General features: G+C 39.5%; 5 protein-coding genes across 6 annotated transcripts; 3 read left to right on the top strand and 2 right to left on the bottom strand.

Annotated features, from left to right (window-relative positions):
- Positions 1 to 919: 919 nt before the first annotated feature.
- LOC120010461 (ornithine decarboxylase-like) lies at positions 920 to 2,155 on the bottom strand. Its single transcript, XM_038861260.1, has one exon. It carries the CDS (start codon positions 2,153 to 2,155, stop codon positions 920 to 922), a length of 1,236 nt encoding a protein of 411 aa, XP_038717188.1.
- A 796-nt stretch (positions 2,156 to 2,951) lies between these two features.
- On the top strand, positions 2,952 to 6,573 carry LOC120010669 (mechanosensitive ion channel protein 5-like). Of its 2 annotated transcripts, XM_038861464.1 has the most exons (7): positions 2,952 to 3,085; positions 3,171 to 3,312; positions 3,666 to 5,166; positions 5,390 to 5,513; positions 5,593 to 5,886; positions 5,974 to 6,176; positions 6,280 to 6,573. In XM_038861464.1, exons 3-7 carry the CDS (start codon positions 3,773 to 3,775, stop codon positions 6,569 to 6,571), a joined length of 2,307 nt encoding a protein of 768 aa, XP_038717392.1. In that variant the 5' UTR covers positions 2,952 to 3,085; positions 3,171 to 3,312; positions 3,666 to 3,772; the 3' UTR covers positions 6,572 to 6,573. The 2 variants fall into 2 exon arrangements, with proteins under 2 accessions (XP_038717392.1, XP_038717391.1); XM_038861463.1 differs by having other exon boundaries at positions 3,171 to 5,166.
- Positions 6,574 to 6,609: 36 nt separating this feature from the next.
- Positions 6,610 to 8,335, top strand: LOC120010460 (U11/U12 small nuclear ribonucleoprotein 25 kDa protein-like). The gene is made up of 5 exons (XM_038861259.1): positions 6,610 to 6,622; positions 6,984 to 7,316; positions 7,416 to 7,533; positions 7,680 to 7,779; positions 8,076 to 8,335. The coding sequence occupies exons 1-5, from the start codon at positions 6,610 to 6,612 to the stop codon at positions 8,172 to 8,174; spliced, it is 663 nt and encodes a 220-aa protein (XP_038717187.1). The 3' UTR covers positions 8,175 to 8,335.
- A 1,276-nt stretch (positions 8,336 to 9,611) lies between these two features.
- Positions 9,612 to 11,988, bottom strand: LOC120011011 (TOM1-like protein 1). The gene is made up of 2 exons (XM_038862007.1): positions 11,789 to 11,988; positions 9,612 to 11,223 (listed from the first exon to the last, which is right to left on the bottom strand). The coding sequence occupies exon 2, from the start codon at positions 11,082 to 11,084 to the stop codon at positions 9,900 to 9,902; it is 1,185 nt and encodes a 394-aa protein (XP_038717935.1). The 5' UTR covers positions 11,085 to 11,223; positions 11,789 to 11,988; the 3' UTR covers positions 9,612 to 9,899.
- Positions 11,989 to 14,907: 2,919 nt separating this feature from the next.
- Positions 14,908 to 16,033, top strand: LOC120010361 (ganglioside-induced differentiation-associated protein 2). Its single transcript, XM_038861134.1, has 3 exons — positions 14,908 to 15,131; positions 15,242 to 15,506; positions 15,608 to 16,033. The coding sequence occupies exons 1-3, from the start codon at positions 14,996 to 14,998 to the stop codon at positions 15,825 to 15,827; spliced, it is 621 nt and encodes a 206-aa protein (XP_038717062.1). The 5' UTR covers positions 14,908 to 14,995; the 3' UTR covers positions 15,828 to 16,033.
- Positions 16,034 to 18,027: the final 1,994 nt, after the last annotated feature.

Here is an 18,027-nt window from a genome sequence, read left to right as displayed (position 1 = left end):
TCTGTCATTTTTTTGGTTTTCGGTCCGGTTTTTCAATCAGTTCTTTAAAGAAATATGTAAATTTATTTAAGCAAAATAAGACCTCCATTTTATCCTTAAATCTATATTGATATTGAAATAATCATTGGTTACAAATTCATATATAGGATCCGATTAACATCTAACACTCCACAGTGAAATGGAGAGCACATTTAGGGATGGTAAAAAAAACCGATCCGAGCACTATCCATATGGTACCCGGTCCGTTTAAAACCCGAAAACCGATCCTATAGGTTTTGGAAACGGTTTTGGTTTTTGTTTTCAAACCCGTCATGCTTTAGGGTCGGGTTTGGTTTTTGGTGCCGAGTTTAGGGTACCCGAACCGTTTAATAAAAAGATTCATTATAGTAATAATATTATAAATCATCTGTAAAGATATACTACTAGGATATTAAATTGTAACATGATAAAACATATTAAAACGTATATATTTATGAAAGCATACTAATAAAACTATAAATTAGACTAATTTGAATTATAAAATCATAATTAATATAAATCATACTCAATATTAATTTATATTAATATAATGTTCAAATAAAAAATTAAAAAATTAAAAGTTAAATGGTAAATGGGTACCCGATGATAAACGGTTACGGAAAGGTTCCGGTTTTGAAAATTTAAATGGTTTTTTAAATGGTCTTGGAACGGTTTTGGTATAGAGTATATTAAATGAAAACGGTTTTGGTATTTTATAAATGGAAGGGTACCCGATCCGTTGCCATCCCTAAGCACATTTTGAAGATCTCAAACATTATTCATATATCTAAGGTTACAAAACAAAATTTTAGAAACACGAGACTTGAGTACTTGACCAAGTCACCAGAACCAGAAAGGCAGAAAGTCAAGAAACAAACATAAAACGGTGCGTTTGATTAAATTAGTACGGTGAGTAGGCAAGGTAGGTCAAAATTGTTGAAGAATCAAACCCATTGAAGCTGGAACCAGCAGCCGCCGTGTACGCACCCATGTTGGGGAACACAAGCCAGTCGTTCACCTCCAGTTCCGGTAGGAGGTAACCGGTCAAGATTGTGTCAAGTGCATCGCACGTGGGTCCAAAAACCGTGGAATCATACGTTTTCTCTTCCTCGCATTTTGGATTCTCCCGATTCGACGCCGCCGCCAAAGGGGTGCAAGTGACAGTCGCGTGATCATATAAGATACAGTTCATGGACCCGTAGATCCCGTCGTTGATAAAATACTCTCTCAACCCGCCCCGAATCCGCTTTCCGATAATGCTGGTGGCCAGCGTGAAAGCCGATTCGGTGAAAAACCTTCCCGGCTCTGCAATCACGGTCAGGTCCTGCACATCGGAGAAATAATCTATGAGAGAGGTTTTTATTGTTAGAGCCGCTTCATCGAATGTTTCAGTCGTGAAACCACCGCCGATGTTCAGAACATGCATTTTAGGCAAACCGAGCCGAGTTGCGGTTTCAAAAGCCGATTTAGCCACCTTAATGGCTACCCTAAAAGGCCGCGACTCTGTGGCTCCGCTTCCAATGTGGAAGGAAACGCCAGCGACTGTAAGTCCCGCGTCGTGTGCGGCTTGGAGGAGTGGGTCGACTTCTTCGTCCAGAGCGCCATACTTGGCGCCTAAGGGGCACCGGGCTCCTTCATCATCCGGAGCTTTGACCCGTAACAACAGAGCAGTATTCGGGTGCCATTTTCGGATCTTCTCAACTTCGTCCAAGGAGTCAAATGTGGTCAAATCGACACCAACACTCGCAGCGTACCTGATATGAGACTCTGCTTTGCAAGGATTCGCGTAAGCGATCCTCTTCGGGGAGATCCCGAGTGACAAAACGGACTCAATCTCAGCCCGACTAGCACAATCGAAAGAAGCTCCAAGAGCCCCCATCGCTCCGACTAAAGCAGGTTCGGGATTGCATTTGACGGCGTAAAAGGGTTGGACCATGGGAAGGCATTGGACCCACTTCTCCATTAGAGACATGACAACACCTAAATCAAGAACGTAGAAGGGTTCTTCTTTGGCTTCTTTGATAATGATCGACTGCATAAAATCAGTCAACCCATCTTTTGCCATCGGAGTGACCAATTTTCCCCTAACTCCTTGTGCATCCATTATCGCGCGGATGTCTAAGGAGTTTGACCCCATTGTTAAACAACCTAACTAAGCTCAGAGTAACGAAAGGTCGAGTTTAGAAGAGAGTTGGTGGTAGTGTGTGTTCTGTAAATGTGTTTGAAGGAAAGGGTTTTATATAGAGAGATAGAAGAAGAAGATACAGGTGGGTTGGTGACTGGTGAGGGAGTCTGGTATGCGGCAGCGGTGAATATTCTTGAAAAACCAGGTTGTTGAATTGGGTTTGGTGCTCTTCGCATCATCTACAGCGCCGTATTCGCGCATGTGGAGACTGGAGACCAAACCATGGATACCTAAGGATATAAATTCCATATCAAGAAAATAGGTTTTCTGGGGTGCCAACCACCAGCGAAAATGGCTCTCAAATGCAATTCTTTTAACTTTGGGCTACTCTTTGATTGGCCCATTAGATTTGGCAATGGGCCGACTCATTGTGGTCCTAAATTTATAATTAAATTAAATTAAATTTAGTAATAGATAGTACTTACATTTATAATAAATTATACTTACAATTTAGTATATATAGTTTTGTACTTGTAAATATTTATAAGAAATTAAAAATATACGAACAAAAATAAATTTTTCACAACAATAAACTAGTATCCGCGATAAGTTTTACAGAACACCTTATAACTTATAAAAACTCTACCAAATGGAGTATTTGAAAAAAAAATGCTGATAATTAGTGTTAAAATAGACTCTGGGCCTTATTTTATGGGCTTTAAATGTCCGGGTCAATCGTATGGGCTTAAGAAGATTACGGGCTCACTGTTAGGATTAGGACTGCTCCTGGTCCCTGGATTGCTTCTGCGTCCCATAACCAGAATTGGTGGAGAAGTGGACACAAATGGTCCGTAACTGTAGAGGCATTTGGAAGAACACAAAAAAGTGAAGAACTTTTCGCTTTTGCCACACAGAGATTGAAATTTGAAACATGTTGCAGAGGTAAGAGAGGACTAGATATATACGTTCTCCAGTTTGTGTGTGATGCTTTAGTCATATTTTCGCACTAAATTTGCTTTCTCCTCAGGTTCTTTTTTGTTGATGGAGATATGGTAGGTGAGAAATTCAGAAATCTGTGCGCATTTAACCTAATCTGGATGAAGCATTAGCGAAATGAACCCGGTGGCCAGTTGGCCACACTCTCAGTTCAGCCATGGCCGCCTTCTCAGGTAAGTTTATGCTGCATTGCTTATAGTTATGTTCTTCTGCTCAAAACAGAGAATGTTTTCTTTTATTTATTCTTGGTGTTTGATTCCCCGGCCACTTAATAGAGGAATAAGAAATTCTTGCTTGATAACAGGACAGTATCTAATGCTTGTATAGTTTTATTCTAATAATCTTTATGAAGTGGAAGAGAATAGCGTTTGAATTGTTTGATTGTGTGTTGAAGATATCAATTCAGGTCACTCCACTTATGTCAAAACAAAGCTTTATGTACATTGGAGAATTCATATTCTCAAATTTTCCTTACTTAACCACGAATTTCTGTATCTTTTCTCATTATAAGTCGATGCTTTGCCAGCAACATTCTCGAATGGCTTGTAGTTTACACCAAAACCTTGTAGCTTAACCTTTTCAAAGGAGCTCTCTGGGAACACACTATGTTTTGAAGGTTGCTGTACATCTGTTATGGAGCTCTTCAGAGAGGCTTTGAAGACACAACGTTGTTCTGCTAAACAAGAAGAAAAGCAAGCTCTCTTGCATGACCAGAAGGACTACCACATGGCGCAACCCTCTGATTTGGAAGGGCAGAAAGAAGTGGTTGTTAAGATTGACAGGCATAATGTTTCTAGCAAAGAAACTGAGACTGCTTTTGAGTCTAATTTTGGTGAAAGCACCAGCACAAAAGTTCCTGGTTCATCTAAGAGATCAAAGGTATCATTTGAAGAAGTACTGGATGAAGCTGTTCGGTGCACGGGCAAGGACTTCTCAAGCGGAGAAAGCGTTCAGCAGCATAGCTTGTGGAATACTCTGGCGAGAAAGACTAAGTCTAGGCTGATTGACCCGCCTGAGGAACAATATGAAGGTTGTCAGAGATTTGTGGATTCTGGTGAAGGTGATGACATTGAAGACCCAGAAGAATCTAAGAAGTTGAATTTTAGTGCACTGACAGCACTCCAATTAGCAAGTCTTGTTATGATTATCACAGCCCTAGTTTGCAGCCTCTCAGTTGCTGCTATTAGGAGTCAAACACTATGGCATCTTCCATTATGGAAATGGGAGCTGATGATTTTCACTATAATATGCGGACGTTTGGTGATAGGCTGGGGAATCCGGGTTGTAGTGGCCTGTATTGAAAGAAACTTTCTTCTTCGAGAAAGGGTCTTATATTTTGTGTATGGATTGAAAAGGGCTGTTCAGAACTGCTTCTGGTTAGGTCTTGTCTTGCTCGTTTGGCATTGGATTTTTGATGAAAAGGTTGAGGAGGAGACTAAGAGTAAGGTCTTGCCATATGTAACCAAGATTTTGGTATGTCTTTGGATGGCTGCTTTCATATGGCTCTTCAAAACATTCCTTGTTAAAACTATGGCTTCTTCTTTCCATGTAAATACCTTCTTTGAAAGAATCCGCGAGGCATTGTTCAGTCAATACATTATTGAAACACTCTCTGGTCCCAGATTACTTGCAAGGCACGGAGAAGAACAAGAAGAAGAAGGGAGTAACCCTGACCTTAGGCGTTTGCAAAGTGATGGGGTTACCACTCACAGGAACCACCAGACAACTCTTCTGCAGAGATCAGCTACAGCTGGGAAAAGTCATAGAGTCTCTAGGGCAATGTCTAAGAAGAGGCTAGATGAGGAGATTTACATTGGCCGTCTCCATAAGATGAATCAGAAGAACATATCGGCCTGGAACATGAGGAGGATGATGAACATCATCCGTCATGGAGCCTTGTCAACTCTGGATGAGCAAATACTGAAATCAGATATTAAAGATGAGTCTGCTTTCCACATTAAAAGTGAATTCCAGGCCAAAGAGGCAGCCAAGAAGATATTCCACAATGTGGCCAAACCAGGATCCAAGTAAGTGTAAGATTTCTTTTGTTTGATTCATTCCAGTGCATCATTTTTTGGCTTGAGGAAGGAAACTGTTACATGGTTCTTGGTAAACAAGTTCTATGTTTTCTTGGTGTTTCTGTAGGGCTAAATAGGCTTTAAGAACCAAAACCAATTAAGTTTCTATTTAGTCTATGACTATTGTGAAATCTCCCCATGTTTGAGAGCTAACTTTATGTTATCTTATCAGTTGCATTTCCCTTGATGATGTGATGTGCTTTATGGGTTATGAAGAAGCCCTTAGAGCAATGTCTCTCTTTGGAGCTGTACGCTTAAACGAGGAAATAAGCAAGTCAGCTCTTAACAATTGGATCGTCAGTATAATCGAAATCCATAGTACTTTTATGTTATTTTGGTAACTTTCAATATGCTGAATTTCTGATTCTGTTTCAGGTTAATGCGTTCAAAGAGCGACGAGCACTTGCATTGTCTCTCAATGATACAAAAACCGCCGTGGATGAGCTTCACAATATGCTGAACATTTTTGTAGCTTTAGTCATTGTGATAATCTCACTTGTCATACTCGGAATTCCTATTACCCATTTCCTAGTCTTCATATCCTCCCAGCTTCTCTTGGTGGTGTTTATTTTTGGGAATACCTGCAAGACGGTGTTTGAAGCTATCATCTTCTTGTTTATCATGCACCCATTTGATGTAGACGATCGTGTTGAAATAGATGGAGTCCAGGTAAAACCATCATCATCAAGCCTGAGTATAAATCATCCTATCAAATTACTTCAGATCCTAACTTTTTTTTATTCTGTTGAGCCTCAGATGGTGGTCGAGGAAATGAATATATTAACCACATTATTTCTGAGACATGACCACCAAAAGGTCATATATCCCAATACTGTGTTGGCCACCAAGCCGATCGGTAACTTCCATCGCAGTCCAGACATGGGAGAGGCGGTCAATTTCTGCATTCACATATCAACTCCAATGGAGAAGATTGCCCATATGAGAGAACGAATAAAAGAGTAAGTTTTAAATTAAATCTTCATAACAAAGAAGACTATTTCCATAAACCCTTTTTACTTCAAAATAATTTTCTTAGCTTGTTTATGATTTCTGTAACTTCAGTTATGCAGAAGACAACAGTCATCACTGGCATCCCTCTCCAATGGTGGTTGTCAACGACATAGAGGACATGAACAAACTGAAGATATCAGTTTACCTCACACACAGAATGAGCTATCAACACATGATGGAGAGATATGCTAGGAGGGGGCTTGTGATTGAGGCATTGATCAAAGTGTTTAGAGACCTTGATATTGAATACCGCTTACTACCCCTTGATGTGAATGTCCAAAACATGCAACCTTTGGTCTCAAATAGGCGTCCTTCAACTTGGACTACTCAAGCCAACAAATGAAGGCAGGTAGCCTTTCCAAGCTCAAAACTAAAAAATAAATGGTGGGGTTATGTATTTTTCTTTTTCTGGCCTTTTCTCTTCTTGGGTATTTTGTATTCTGGCCTAGTATTGTGATGAAAATGATATTTTGGCAACACCCAGTACCTTCTTATGTAACTCTATGATGGTATATTCCTTCACACTTTCTTTAAGCAGATCAACTAATTTAGTTTTTATTGCTGTTCCTAATTCCTATACATAAAATAGAAGGAAAAAAATAAAAGACAACGAACACGCGCTAAAGCGAGCCAAAGATAAAGGGCCAAGCAAGACTCCTTTCAGGCCCGTTGAGATTGGATTATTTAGATCTCTTATTGGGCTAGAGTTCATTGTTCCACAAACGAAGGGCCTATAGTCGAAAGCCCATAAGCAGGCCCAAATCTTAGTAAATCGACGGGAACTGTCAGGCATCATTCCCCTCCTTTACGCCTCAAATGGGGGAAACTACAGCACTGTGAGTCTGTTGCACACGGGACTCACCGATCCATCGAACCGAGCGTGAAAGTCGTGGAAGAGGCTAGTGGGTACAACAGCAACGACGTAAAGAGGACGAAGTTACAGGCAACACTCACCTCTCTCCTTGATGATCCTGTACTTGCCGACGTTCCGAAGAAGCCCACCTTATCAGATGTTGAGACCCTCATCAGCCTCGAATTAGGTAGCGCGATGCGCATCTCCGTCCTCAAATTGGACGGAACCTCCTTTGGTAATCAATGGCAAACCATGCTGTCACTGTTAGGTTCTATTTGACATTTTTTGAACACTTCATTTGAATTAAAGTTCCCCTTTCATTTTCTTGGTGGAGATGTGGTGGTGATGAATTCGGCTAACGTTAAGGATTTGAAGCTTGCCGTCAAGAAGAAAGTCAAGAAGAAAGTCAACGAAATGGAACAATCTAAGATGGGCCATCGCCAAATTTCATGGTATGTTTATGAGCTCAATCATTAGCTCATTGTGTCTTGGTTGATTCAATAGATTTATTGTTCATTTCTTCAGGCTTTATTGATATTCACACCGCAAGGACTGCATAAATTAATTCTTAGACTAATACAAGTTTCTGGGTTTTCAGGAAACATGTGTGGGCAAATTATTGTCTATCATACCATAATCAAAAGCTGATTGATGACAACTCTGCACTTCAGGATTTGGGCATCCGCAACCATTCTCAGGTGGGTTTGTGCCTTCTAACCATCTACGTATAGATTGTTTCCCAGTATATGTCTTTGTGACTTCATTAGGTTCAAAGGTTATGTTTTGCTAAAATCTATTGGTAAATTTTTCTTACAGTACTTCTCTGATACTTTGCTCTATGGGATCCTATGCCATAATAAAAACTTCAACTGGAAAGAGTTCATGAAACTGCTTTTATGTTTTTTCTTTCAAAACTCAAAAGAAAACATTCTTGGCTGAGCTCACATGCCTTTTTATTGTCTAGTTATGGAGTGATATTTTGCTTTTTGTGCAGGTGCAATTCCTCCCCTATGTTGCGACAAAGGAATCTAGAAGGCATTCTAAGAGAAGGAGAAAGCACCGTTTCTTTCATGGCCTTAATAAGCGTGGGTGAAGACTGTTATATTACTTTATCTCATATAGCTTTCTAGTTGTTTGGAAACTGGTACCTTTTTTTTTTTCACACTTCCTTATTGGTTTGATTTACTAGCAATCTAGCATATTGTCCCAGAATAATCCATTGAAGTTAAAGGAATTTTCTTAGACCTTTCACAATATCTAACATTTGCTGGAAGACAGTTAAGGGTAATTAAGATCTATTTCTGCATCACCCGGGGAACAAGTTGCTGGAAGACGGTTAAGGGTAATTTGACCCCCCACCCCATTAGAGCATGCTCAAACTCAAGTTTCCAGTGAGCTGGAGATGACTAAATAGTGCAATGTCTGCTCACCAGTGGCCTTGGTCCTTTTTTTTTAACGCAAAACTCCATTAGTATCCTGAACATTCTGAAGGGTGTAGTAGAGAGGTGGTAATTAGTACGGTAAGTCCTCCATTCTACCGCCTGACCTAGTAGATGATGCAATAACTGATTTGTTATGTTCCTGTGTTGTCGTCTCATTTTCGGTGAAAAGACTCCGAACATGGATGATATAGTCCAAATACACTGGTGGAAATCTTTGATTCTCTTACCACACTATTTTCAGTGATTATTTGGTTGTAAAACTTGAGCTTTTCTTGCTAGCGTCACTAAACTGCAGGTAAGATCAACCAGCTCTTGAGTAAAAGATGGTAAAAGTGTCTCTTCAATATTCAAAGCTTAGCCTGAAGCTTATGATAATGCAATTCTCCTAGTTTTCAATCACATGGATACTTATAAAATTACCAGGAAAAGTACTCCAGGTAAGCAGTGCTTCCATCTATTGGAATTTAAGTTGAGCTGTTCTTTCATCTATTGGAATTTAAGTTTTGTACTCAAGGTTAAGGAGTATTGAATCTCCTTTCCGTGCTCTAACGAACTGCCATTTCTATTTGATTGGTGCTCTGAAATTATTGAACATGGTTTCTTGTTGGTTTGAATGAAAGATATGATGGTTGAAGGGTTTGGTTGATGCTGTTATGTGATGCATGCTTCCGCTGTGATTGAAACTAAACGGAGAGTATATATTTAGGTGAAACTACTGTTGTAAATTATGCATTTGGCCCATAAGTTGAAGCATACCTTTTGATGCATCTTGACCCGTATGAACATGGAAGAGAGATATATCTTACAGTTCAGAAGCTTTTTCCTTACAGACAATCCTCGGCTGCGATCGCGAATATATATAACTAGATAATGAAGAGACTCATTGCATTGTCATAAGCAAAGGCATCCCGAAGGATTTTCTCCTTGAGAGACCTCCTCTACAAAGTTGGGATTCTTTGAATTTGCTATATAAAATATATAAAAGTTTATAGCTAATAACAATTTCTCAGAATGTTATGAAGTTGAAGCCAAATAACCAATAGTCGCCTGCGAGAAACTATGAATATGCATGCAAGTATACATATAGATGTATTTCAACACCAAGAACGGGCTTCAGAATTCAGCTGCTGGGCAGGAGACGTACAAGGCACACTGTAAAACATGTTCATTCAAATCTCCCATTTGTACCACACAGAGTAATCATGACATCATACCCAACCATAAATTTACTTGCACGGAGTTTTTCAGAAAAAATGGTAATATGTAAGTACAACCCACAAATATCAAACCTAAATGCTCATTACTTTAAGCAAGGCATCAACAACATCAAAGGCCTCCTCCATCCCAGAACAGAAGGCCCTCATCAGCCAAGCAACTCAAAAGGAGATGAGATCATCTTTGGGGGATTGCTGCTTCTTTCCATCATGCGAACCATCAGATGTACCTCCGCCCTTTCTCCCAAAGATCATCTCATCGAGATCATCCATCATGTCATCATTGCTTGCTCCAGGGGTTCCACCTCGAGAACCAGCTGGTTTCCTAATCAGTGCATCTTCTTTTGCATGATGAGGTGACTCATCAGGCTCAATAGAGACAGGAATCATGGCAGGTTCTGGCTCATGAGGAGCTGATGGCTTCTTCATATCTTCATATTTAGAGAGGACTTTCAGGATCTCATCATTCACATTCAAAGCTTCAAAAAGCAAGGCCTCGTTATCTCCAGCTGTCTCGACTATTCTCTGAACAGTTGTCTGGGAATGCCGGCATTGTTGCAAAAGGGTCATTGTCAGGTCATCCTCAAAAGCATCTTGCTGTGATGAAGAAGATATGACTGTTGTAAGAAGTTCAATGCTGTTTCTTGCCACATCAAATGCTTCCTTCGTCTGTTCAGCAGTGAAGCTCTGTACAGGAATGTCACGCTCAAGCTGTTGTGCAAGGACAACATCCACTTCTGGAACTGATACTGAATGAGGAGGTGTAAAAATAGGCGCCAAACTCTCATTGTCACGACCAGGGAACCGGATACCCCTAGATTTTAAGCTCTTGTATGTTTCTTCATACGCAGGCAAATAGCGGAGCTCGTTGGTTGACTCTCCCCACGCCTCGATCATCAATAAAGCCTTGTTCCGATTATTAATAACAGTTTGTGGATCATCAATCAGCTTCACCATTTCATCCAGCACCCTCTCAGCCACCACCTCCGAAAAAGCCTTCTCGCAATTCTTTGCACATGTTTCAAGTAACACCAAGGCCAAATACTGAACCCTAGGGTCCTTCATCATAATCCGCTTCTTTATACCACGGATCAATTCAATGCTGCTTATTTTCTCATGATTCATCATATCACAGATCTCAAGATTCATGGCCCAATCAGGCTCCTCGAGGGCCTCAGATGTGGCTTCTTCAACGAGCTTATCAGCCTGGTTTGGACCTTGGAAGAACTCCTTCATCTTGAAGCTCATAGAGCTCATGCCCGCACTCATCTTCCGCCCCACCTCAGCACCTCCAATCTTAAGTCGTTCCCCAAGAGCAGTCACCTTCTCCATCATATTGTCACTCATATTTGCAGACTTCCAAACCCTTCCAAGGATTAAACTAAGAGAAACTCAGATGTATGTCAAAAGCTGTTGAGTCAACTCACTTAAGCCCTTGTTCTTCCTACAAGTTTCAGCTTCCCTATCTCACACAATCAATTTGTGCCTATAAATAAAAGAGACAAAATTGAGATTCAAATCTTAAAGACAGTTTCAATCATGTACTAATCATCCTGTATACACGACACAGAGTGGGATTTCAATCGATCCAGTCAGAGAAATATTAACTATGCCGCGATTTCTTCATAGAAAAGCAAGAAACAACAAACCCTAATTGTAGAAAGAGGCTGAGAAAAACCAATTCACTGACTTGTTCATCAGGTATCCACGACACGGAGTAGGATTTCGAGATCGATCCAGTCAGAGCAAGATTAACTATGCAGTGATTTCTTCACAGAAAGGCAAGAAACAACAAACCCTAATTATAGAAAGAGGCTGAGAAAACCCCCATTCACTGACTCGTTCATCCAAACACAAACAACTAAAGACCCTAATTTCATATTTTTATTCTCGAACCATCGTAAGCTTTATATAGCAGTCATAAAGCACTGAACAAAATCAATCGGTGTAACCGAAGAACAGTACACCCAAACGAAACAGAAAAACACTCAAACGGAAGCACAAAACAATAGAGCACCCAAACAATACGCAGAAAACCGAAACGCACTCACCGAAAACCGAAGTTCCTTCTCGTGAGAGAGATCAGACCAGAGCTTCCCAAGAGAGAAAGCTTGGTGGGCGAGAAATTTAAAAGAAGCTTGGCAAGAGAGAAATTGGAGAAATCGAAAAGTCAAATCAATCACGATGATCAACGAAGAAGACTGGTTGGACTTGGACTGGACGCAAATGGCTTGACAGTAAATCAAGCAATACTTTTCGAGTTTCGAGACTGGACTTGGGTTTTGGTTCGAGACTTTTGACTTTTAAGTCTATCTCACCGATAGAGGTATAATACGGACCAAAGACCAGTGAGCCCAGAACGGCCGGTTTTGGGCCGAGCTGGTTAACATTCCATAACAGGCCCGGCCCAGTAGTTTGTAAAGAATTGGGGTCCAGAGGCATTAAAAAAAATCGTAGAAATTGAATTGGCTGTCAAACTAATCGATTGATCGGTTATTTTGAAAAAAAAATTTACTTAGAACCGATCGAAATAACTATCGATAATTGATTGATTGATCGGTTAAATTCATGTAAAAAACCAAAAAAATCCAACTATAACCGATCGTTTACACTCCTAGCTAGGTCAAGTTAGGGGACTTCATGGGCCGGGCCGTCCATTTTGAAGTGACATAAATGTAGCATTTTTAAGTCTAATTGGGGTCTAGCGAGGGAGAAGATTTGGGGTTTGATCCGAGTGGGTTGCAGCAAACGAGTGAATTCCCCAACTTCTTAATGACTGTTTAATCTTAGTCGTTAGTCAGATTAAATTACTGACATTAGAGTTCCATAAAATTTTCTTTATTACAAGCATACTTACTCGAAAAAAGAAATAATTATGCGTAATAATGTATATATACTACATAAATAAGTGAGTATAAATGTGTTTTTCTTTTAAAAAATACGTATTCAAAAGCTTAAGGTGACTGCATTCCTAATCCTATCTTAGTTAGTATCTTTCATGAAGTCCAATGGACCCTTCATGGTGGGCAGAGCCCACTAGTTCATTGGTGGGGTTTGTAATGGGCTTTGTCCTCTTCCTTTACTCTTCTTGTCCTGACTTACTAGGATTCAGTTCACTTGAGAGCCGCAAGCAACAATGGGTCCATCGAGGCTCATAAGTGATTTGGACTCGAGTACTCCTCTATCTAGGCTTCTTTTTTAACTTTTTTTGCTTTTTTTTTGAGCAATCTCTTTGAAGTTTGAAAGCAAAAATTGTTTTCATATCAGACAAACCCGATCCATTGAGATCGTAGAGAAGAGTAAATGTATTACCGTCTGAATATGATAAGAGGGTCCCACACACAAAGATGGAGTTATGGACAAGCCAATCCAATAATTGGAAGTAAATAATATGAAGATATTGGCTCTAAATCAGTGAAAGCGATCAGAAATATTAAAAATACCCTCCATTAGGATGACAACACATGACATAGTATAATGACACGTGACACATAGATGCCAAGCTGATACATAGGTGAAGTACGAAAGAGGCACCCACCAAACTTTCGATCAAAGCACAATCGAGCTGCCAAGCCGAGCAAATGGTACACAATGAACAGACAGACAATGCACCCAAAAGTGATGTGATCTAGTAAAGAGCATCTAGGCTAAATAGAGATGCCACCTCAGGACAACCGAGTAGAAGTACCTTGAATATCTTTAGTGATCGAACACCAAATAGTATCGAGAATCATGAAGGAATTAGAAGAAGATTCACTCTCTGTAAAAATCCTTCAGAATATCTACTCAAACTAATATAAAAAGGGTGCCTCCAATGCTATAGGTAGACGATTCACAGTCCTCTACTTTGGATTGACAAATAGAGAGCTCCGAGCACTCTCAAGTCCCAACTAATAACATATCGAACTGATTTGAGTGTCGGAGAGATATTTATATGAATAGGAGGTTTGAGTGAAATATTTCAAACCACTATCGCAATTATATGGCCCACAGCGAGACTCGGTATTTGTAGTTTTGTACACTTAACTACTCTCTATCTTCAAAAGCCCAAAGTGGAACATGGTTGATGTCATAACAAATGCTTTTCAATGAATTTTTTTTCTTCTTAAATTCATTAATATGAGTAGGGTCATGAGATCACCACTAATAATTATCATTATTTTGTTTGTCGTGAGCTCATTAATATGGTTCACTCCTTCTAGCGAGACTTATTTAATTGATAATTAAAAAGATAACTTAAATATAGACTCAAAGAATGAGATGGAATTTATATATACCATCCATTAAAACCCCTAATAGGAACTACTATGATATAGAGTGGTTTTTTTTTTCTTTTCGCTTGAAGATTTGTGGTCTAAAAGTCTTCATGTTGAAGGGGGAATAGTTTTGCTAATCACTTGAATGTAGCCTAGTAATAAATTTTTATGGAGTCAAATCGTATGGATTCAAAATGTCTTGAATTCGATTACTATTAAGAGCGATATTTTTGTGGTCGCACGCTGGGCTTTAACCCAATTTACTCTTTCGTTAGCTTATTGTATTACTCAAGTTTAGGCTTATTTCGAATGGAAAAAGTACAAACTTGTATGGTTTTGTTATCAAAGATTAAAAAAAAATTGTATAAAATTCATTGATTTGGTTGATCCATTCTAGTACTCTTAAGTCTAATCTTCACGCCATTGAAAAATACATATATATAGGTTTTGTTATCAAAGATTAAAAAAAAAATTGTATAAAATTCATTGATTTGGTTGATCCATTCTAGTACTCTTAAGTCTAATCTTCACGCCATTGAAAAATACATATATATATATATATAGGTAGACAGACATGTTAACATGTAAAGTCATAATCCAATGAATTTAATACAATTAACCTGAAAAGAATCCTCAACTAAATCAATTAATATAACATAATTTTTTTATATTATCAGAAATCATAGACTTACACGTGTTACACTTTCACTGTAACCGTCTTGCGGTTCAAATGGATGGAGCCCAGCCCAGATAAAGACTAGAGAGATGGCCCATACGGCAATGTTAGTACACCTAGATCGACTCACCCCAGTCCAAAAAGGAAGATGCTTTAGAATATACCATTAACCAGGCCCCAATCCCCACGCGGATAACACCCTCTCTCCCTCAACCTTGTCCGCTCCGCTTTATAAGCCCACCATCATCTCCCATCAATTCCCTAAGCCAAACAATCCATTTTGTATCACGGATTCCCTCTCAAAAGAAAAACCGATCGGAGAAGCCATGAATTCACCGTCGACTTTTACACTCTCTCTTCGTGAACAAGAACAACTCATCGAGAAGCTCGAGATCTTCAAGATCCAAGGCCGGGACAAGCGCGGACACAAGGTTCTCCGAGTCGTCGGCAAGCTATTCCCTGGTAATTACTAATTATCACATTGCGATTCTTGATTCTTGCTTGCGCTTGCTATTCTCTGTTGGATTTTTTTTTGTTGAATTTCGTTGATGTTCGGTGGTGATTATCATCAGCGCGGCTTGTGAGCGGCGAAGGGTTGACGAAGTATTTGGAGGAGAAGGTTTTTCCCAATTTGGAAGGAAGGCGGTTCTCTGTGGTGTACGTGCACACAGGTGTTCAGAGGAGCGAGAACTTTCCTGGAATCTTCGTCCTCCGTTCGATCTACGACGCGATTCCAGTCAACGTCAGGGATCTTCTTGAGGCCGTGTATTTCGTGCACCCGGGCCTACGGTCGAGGCTCTTTCTCGCCACTGTTGGCCGTCTCTTTTTCACTGGAGGGTAAGATTCTCAGATTCTGAAAGTTAAAAAAGCACCCCGGCGTATTTCTACTTTTCAATTTTTCCAAAAGCTAACGTACGCTTTTGTTACCCTTTGACCAGATTGTATGGGAAACTAAAGTATGTGAACAGACTGGAGTTTCTGTGGGACCATGTGAGGAGGAATGAGATGGAGATCCCAGAGTTTGTGTATGATCATGATGAAGAGCTTGAGGACCGTCCGATTGTTGACTATGGATTAGAGAGTGATCATCCGAGAGTCTACTGTGCGGCGTCGGTGGACGCCCCTGTATCGATGTACTCCATGAGGTGCATCTCATAGAGTCATAGCCTCAGAGGAGTTAGGGACCCCCAAGGGATTTCCATGTTTATGTGGGGTAGTAATGTCCTTTTCTTTTTTGTTTTTGTTATGGTAATTGATAGGATAGGATAGGATAGGATACTTGTGGTTGTTAATGTAAATGTAAATGGAAATGTAGTTTGGACCTGTTGCCTTGCCAATGAAAGGTTGGAATTTACAGTTCGGTACACGACCAGGAAAACTTTATTAATTTACAAAAAAGGAAAAAAAAACTTGATTGCATAAAAAGGAAACACAAGCCTCAATTGCAGAGATTGCGAAGGAAATTTCGGGGATTTCAGTGGTTTTTTTGTCCCATTTTGTATGGATCATGTGGTATCTACGAAAAGAAAGAGAAGGAAAAAGAAGTTAAGAATGTACTGATTGGGATCTCCTACCAAATGCAGAACATTGAAAAAGAAGTTAAAAATTTACTGATTGGGATCTCCTACCAAATGCAAAAAAAGTCTACTATCATACTCGTTGGCAGAATCAAAGCCTGAGACAGGAGGTTGATTTGTTGGGCCTTGTAGTGTAGCCCATTTATGATGTTTAAGACGGAAGTTTCAAGCAGGGAAATCTAGGAATTGACTCACAGAATCAAAGCCTGAGACAGGAGGGAGATTTGTTGGGCCTTGTAGTGTAGCCCATTTATGATGTTTAAGACGGAAGTTTCAAGCAGGGAAATCTAGGAATTGACTCACCGCGTGATCAATTATTGGAGAGAAAGTATGCATGAAAATTGGGGATGGTTCAGGTAATTTCATTTCTAATCTTTGTCCTTTTAGAAGGCATCATATTTGGCTACCTTGTTGTGACTGAATTCTTACAATCGCCTCTGATATCGTATATAGATAAATAACACTAGTGCAAGGAATCCGTAGTGGGTGGGAACAGGAAAGATTGTTTTTATTTTGGTTTCTATCAAGTATTAAATGTGGTTTGGGGAAGAGAGTTACTGTTGCAAGGTTTTGAAATGTAGGCGAGGCCCAAACTAGTAATAAGGCGCGTGTGAGAGTCTGGAAGCCCAGTTGGTACTGGTGGACCTGAATTGGGCTGAGTTGTGGACCCTTTTTCGTATTAGGCCCCTTTGAGGCTGTGGTCACATGACAATAGAGCTGGAAAGACAGAACGAAATAGTCTCTTTTTTTTTTGCCAAAAGAAAGAAATGTCAATGGACATCATCATTTGTGTTTTGAAACTCAAAAAACATGTAGCATAGACCTCCTTCCACCACACAAACAACATACCTTCTCCCAATATAAACCAAGAAAGCAAGACATCTTGTCATGCTTTTTGGTTCCAACCCTCAATGATCATTCTTCCCACCTTTATTGAACATTTTCTACTGACCTTTTCTGTGTGGTCAGATCTCTATAGCTAGCTTCTTTTCATGGTAGAATGTCTACCATCATAAGATGTTATACACTAACAATATATATATATGGTGGTTTCAACTTCACTTGATGTCAAAAATCCACTCCATTATACATGCTAATAATATTGTTCGTTTTGGATTGTCCAGTTCTAAATAATATATCGAGCCCACATAACTTTGTCTCTCCTTAATTAACCAAGTTACTACAAAAAGACAGTGACAATCATATGTCGGATGATCAAACACAATGTCATTCGTGTGAGGTTTTGTTATGCAGAGATAAGGAGATGACTTGGAGGGATAAGATGCTACCTCACATGATAAGATTAAAAATACTGGACAGTGGTTATATGGAGAGATAAGGTGGTTCGGTTTAATGAAATGTATGGAATAATAAATTGCTTCAAAGTAAAGCTTGCTCAAATACAACAAATTCAAACATTAATCCAAGACTGGTGGAATTCTTCTTATCAATAACAAACAATCAACGATCACATGCGTTCATCCATGAGAAGATTATGATTACCATACTGTGTATTGAACAAATATTATCATTGTTGATAAGAATAAAAGTCTTGTAACAGTGCTAAGTAATTGAGGTTCATGTTTATATAAGTGAGCTTGTGTTTAACATATGTAATTAATCAAAGAATCAATAAAACCCTCTTTTGTGTTACTTCATATCAGTATTCAAATTTTATCTCTACAAGTCGAAACCTAACTCACTGGGTCAAAGCCGCCCAACTCACTAAATTAGGAAAACACCTTATTAATTGTAAAGGGTGGGTTTTGTCTTTATTAACT

Source organism: Tripterygium wilfordii, chromosome 12 (assembly GCF_013401445.1).
Source record: "Tripterygium wilfordii isolate XIE 37 chromosome 12, ASM1340144v1, whole genome shotgun sequence".
Classification (NCBI taxonomy): Eukaryota; Viridiplantae; Streptophyta; class Magnoliopsida; order Celastrales; family Celastraceae; genus Tripterygium; species Tripterygium wilfordii.
Note: the sequence above shows the minus strand (reverse complement) of the source record. Positions and strands in the feature narration are given on the sequence as shown.

Excerpts from the sequence above, each read along its gene's own strand:
- LOC120010461 (XM_038861260.1), bottom strand. The coding sequence starts at position 2,155 with ATGGGGTCAAACTCCTTAGACATCCGCGCGATAATGGATGCACAAGGA.
- LOC120010669 (XM_038861464.1), top strand. The coding sequence starts at position 3,773 with ATGGAGCTCTTCAGAGAGGCTTTGAAGACACAACGTTGTTCTGCTAAA. Across the intron at positions 5,514-5,592 it reads CAGCTCTTAACAATTGGATC|GTTAATGCGTTCAAAGAGCG; the intron begins GTCAGTATAATC and ends ATTCTGTTTCAG. Across the intron at positions 6,177-6,279 it reads ATGAGAGAACGAATAAAAGA|TTATGCAGAAGACAACAGTC; the intron begins GTAAGTTTTAAA and ends CTGTAACTTCAG.
- LOC120011011 (XM_038862007.1), bottom strand. The coding sequence starts at position 11,084 with ATGAGTGACAATATGATGGAGAAGGTGACTGCTCTTGGGGAACGACTT.
- LOC120010361 (XM_038861134.1), top strand. The coding sequence starts at position 14,996 with ATGAATTCACCGTCGACTTTTACACTCTCTCTTCGTGAACAAGAACAA. Across the intron at positions 15,132-15,241 it reads CGTCGGCAAGCTATTCCCTG|CGCGGCTTGTGAGCGGCGAA; the intron begins GTAATTACTAAT and ends GATTATCATCAG. Across the intron at positions 15,507-15,607 it reads CGTCTCTTTTTCACTGGAGG|ATTGTATGGGAAACTAAAGT; the intron begins GTAAGATTCTCA and ends CCCTTTGACCAG.
- LOC120010460 (XM_038861259.1), top strand. Across the intron at positions 7,534-7,679 it reads GGCCATCGCCAAATTTCATG|GAAACATGTGTGGGCAAATT; the intron begins GTATGTTTATGA and ends CTGGGTTTTCAG. Across the intron at positions 7,780-8,075 it reads GCATCCGCAACCATTCTCAG|GTGCAATTCCTCCCCTATGT; the intron begins GTGGGTTTGTGC and ends CTTTTTGTGCAG.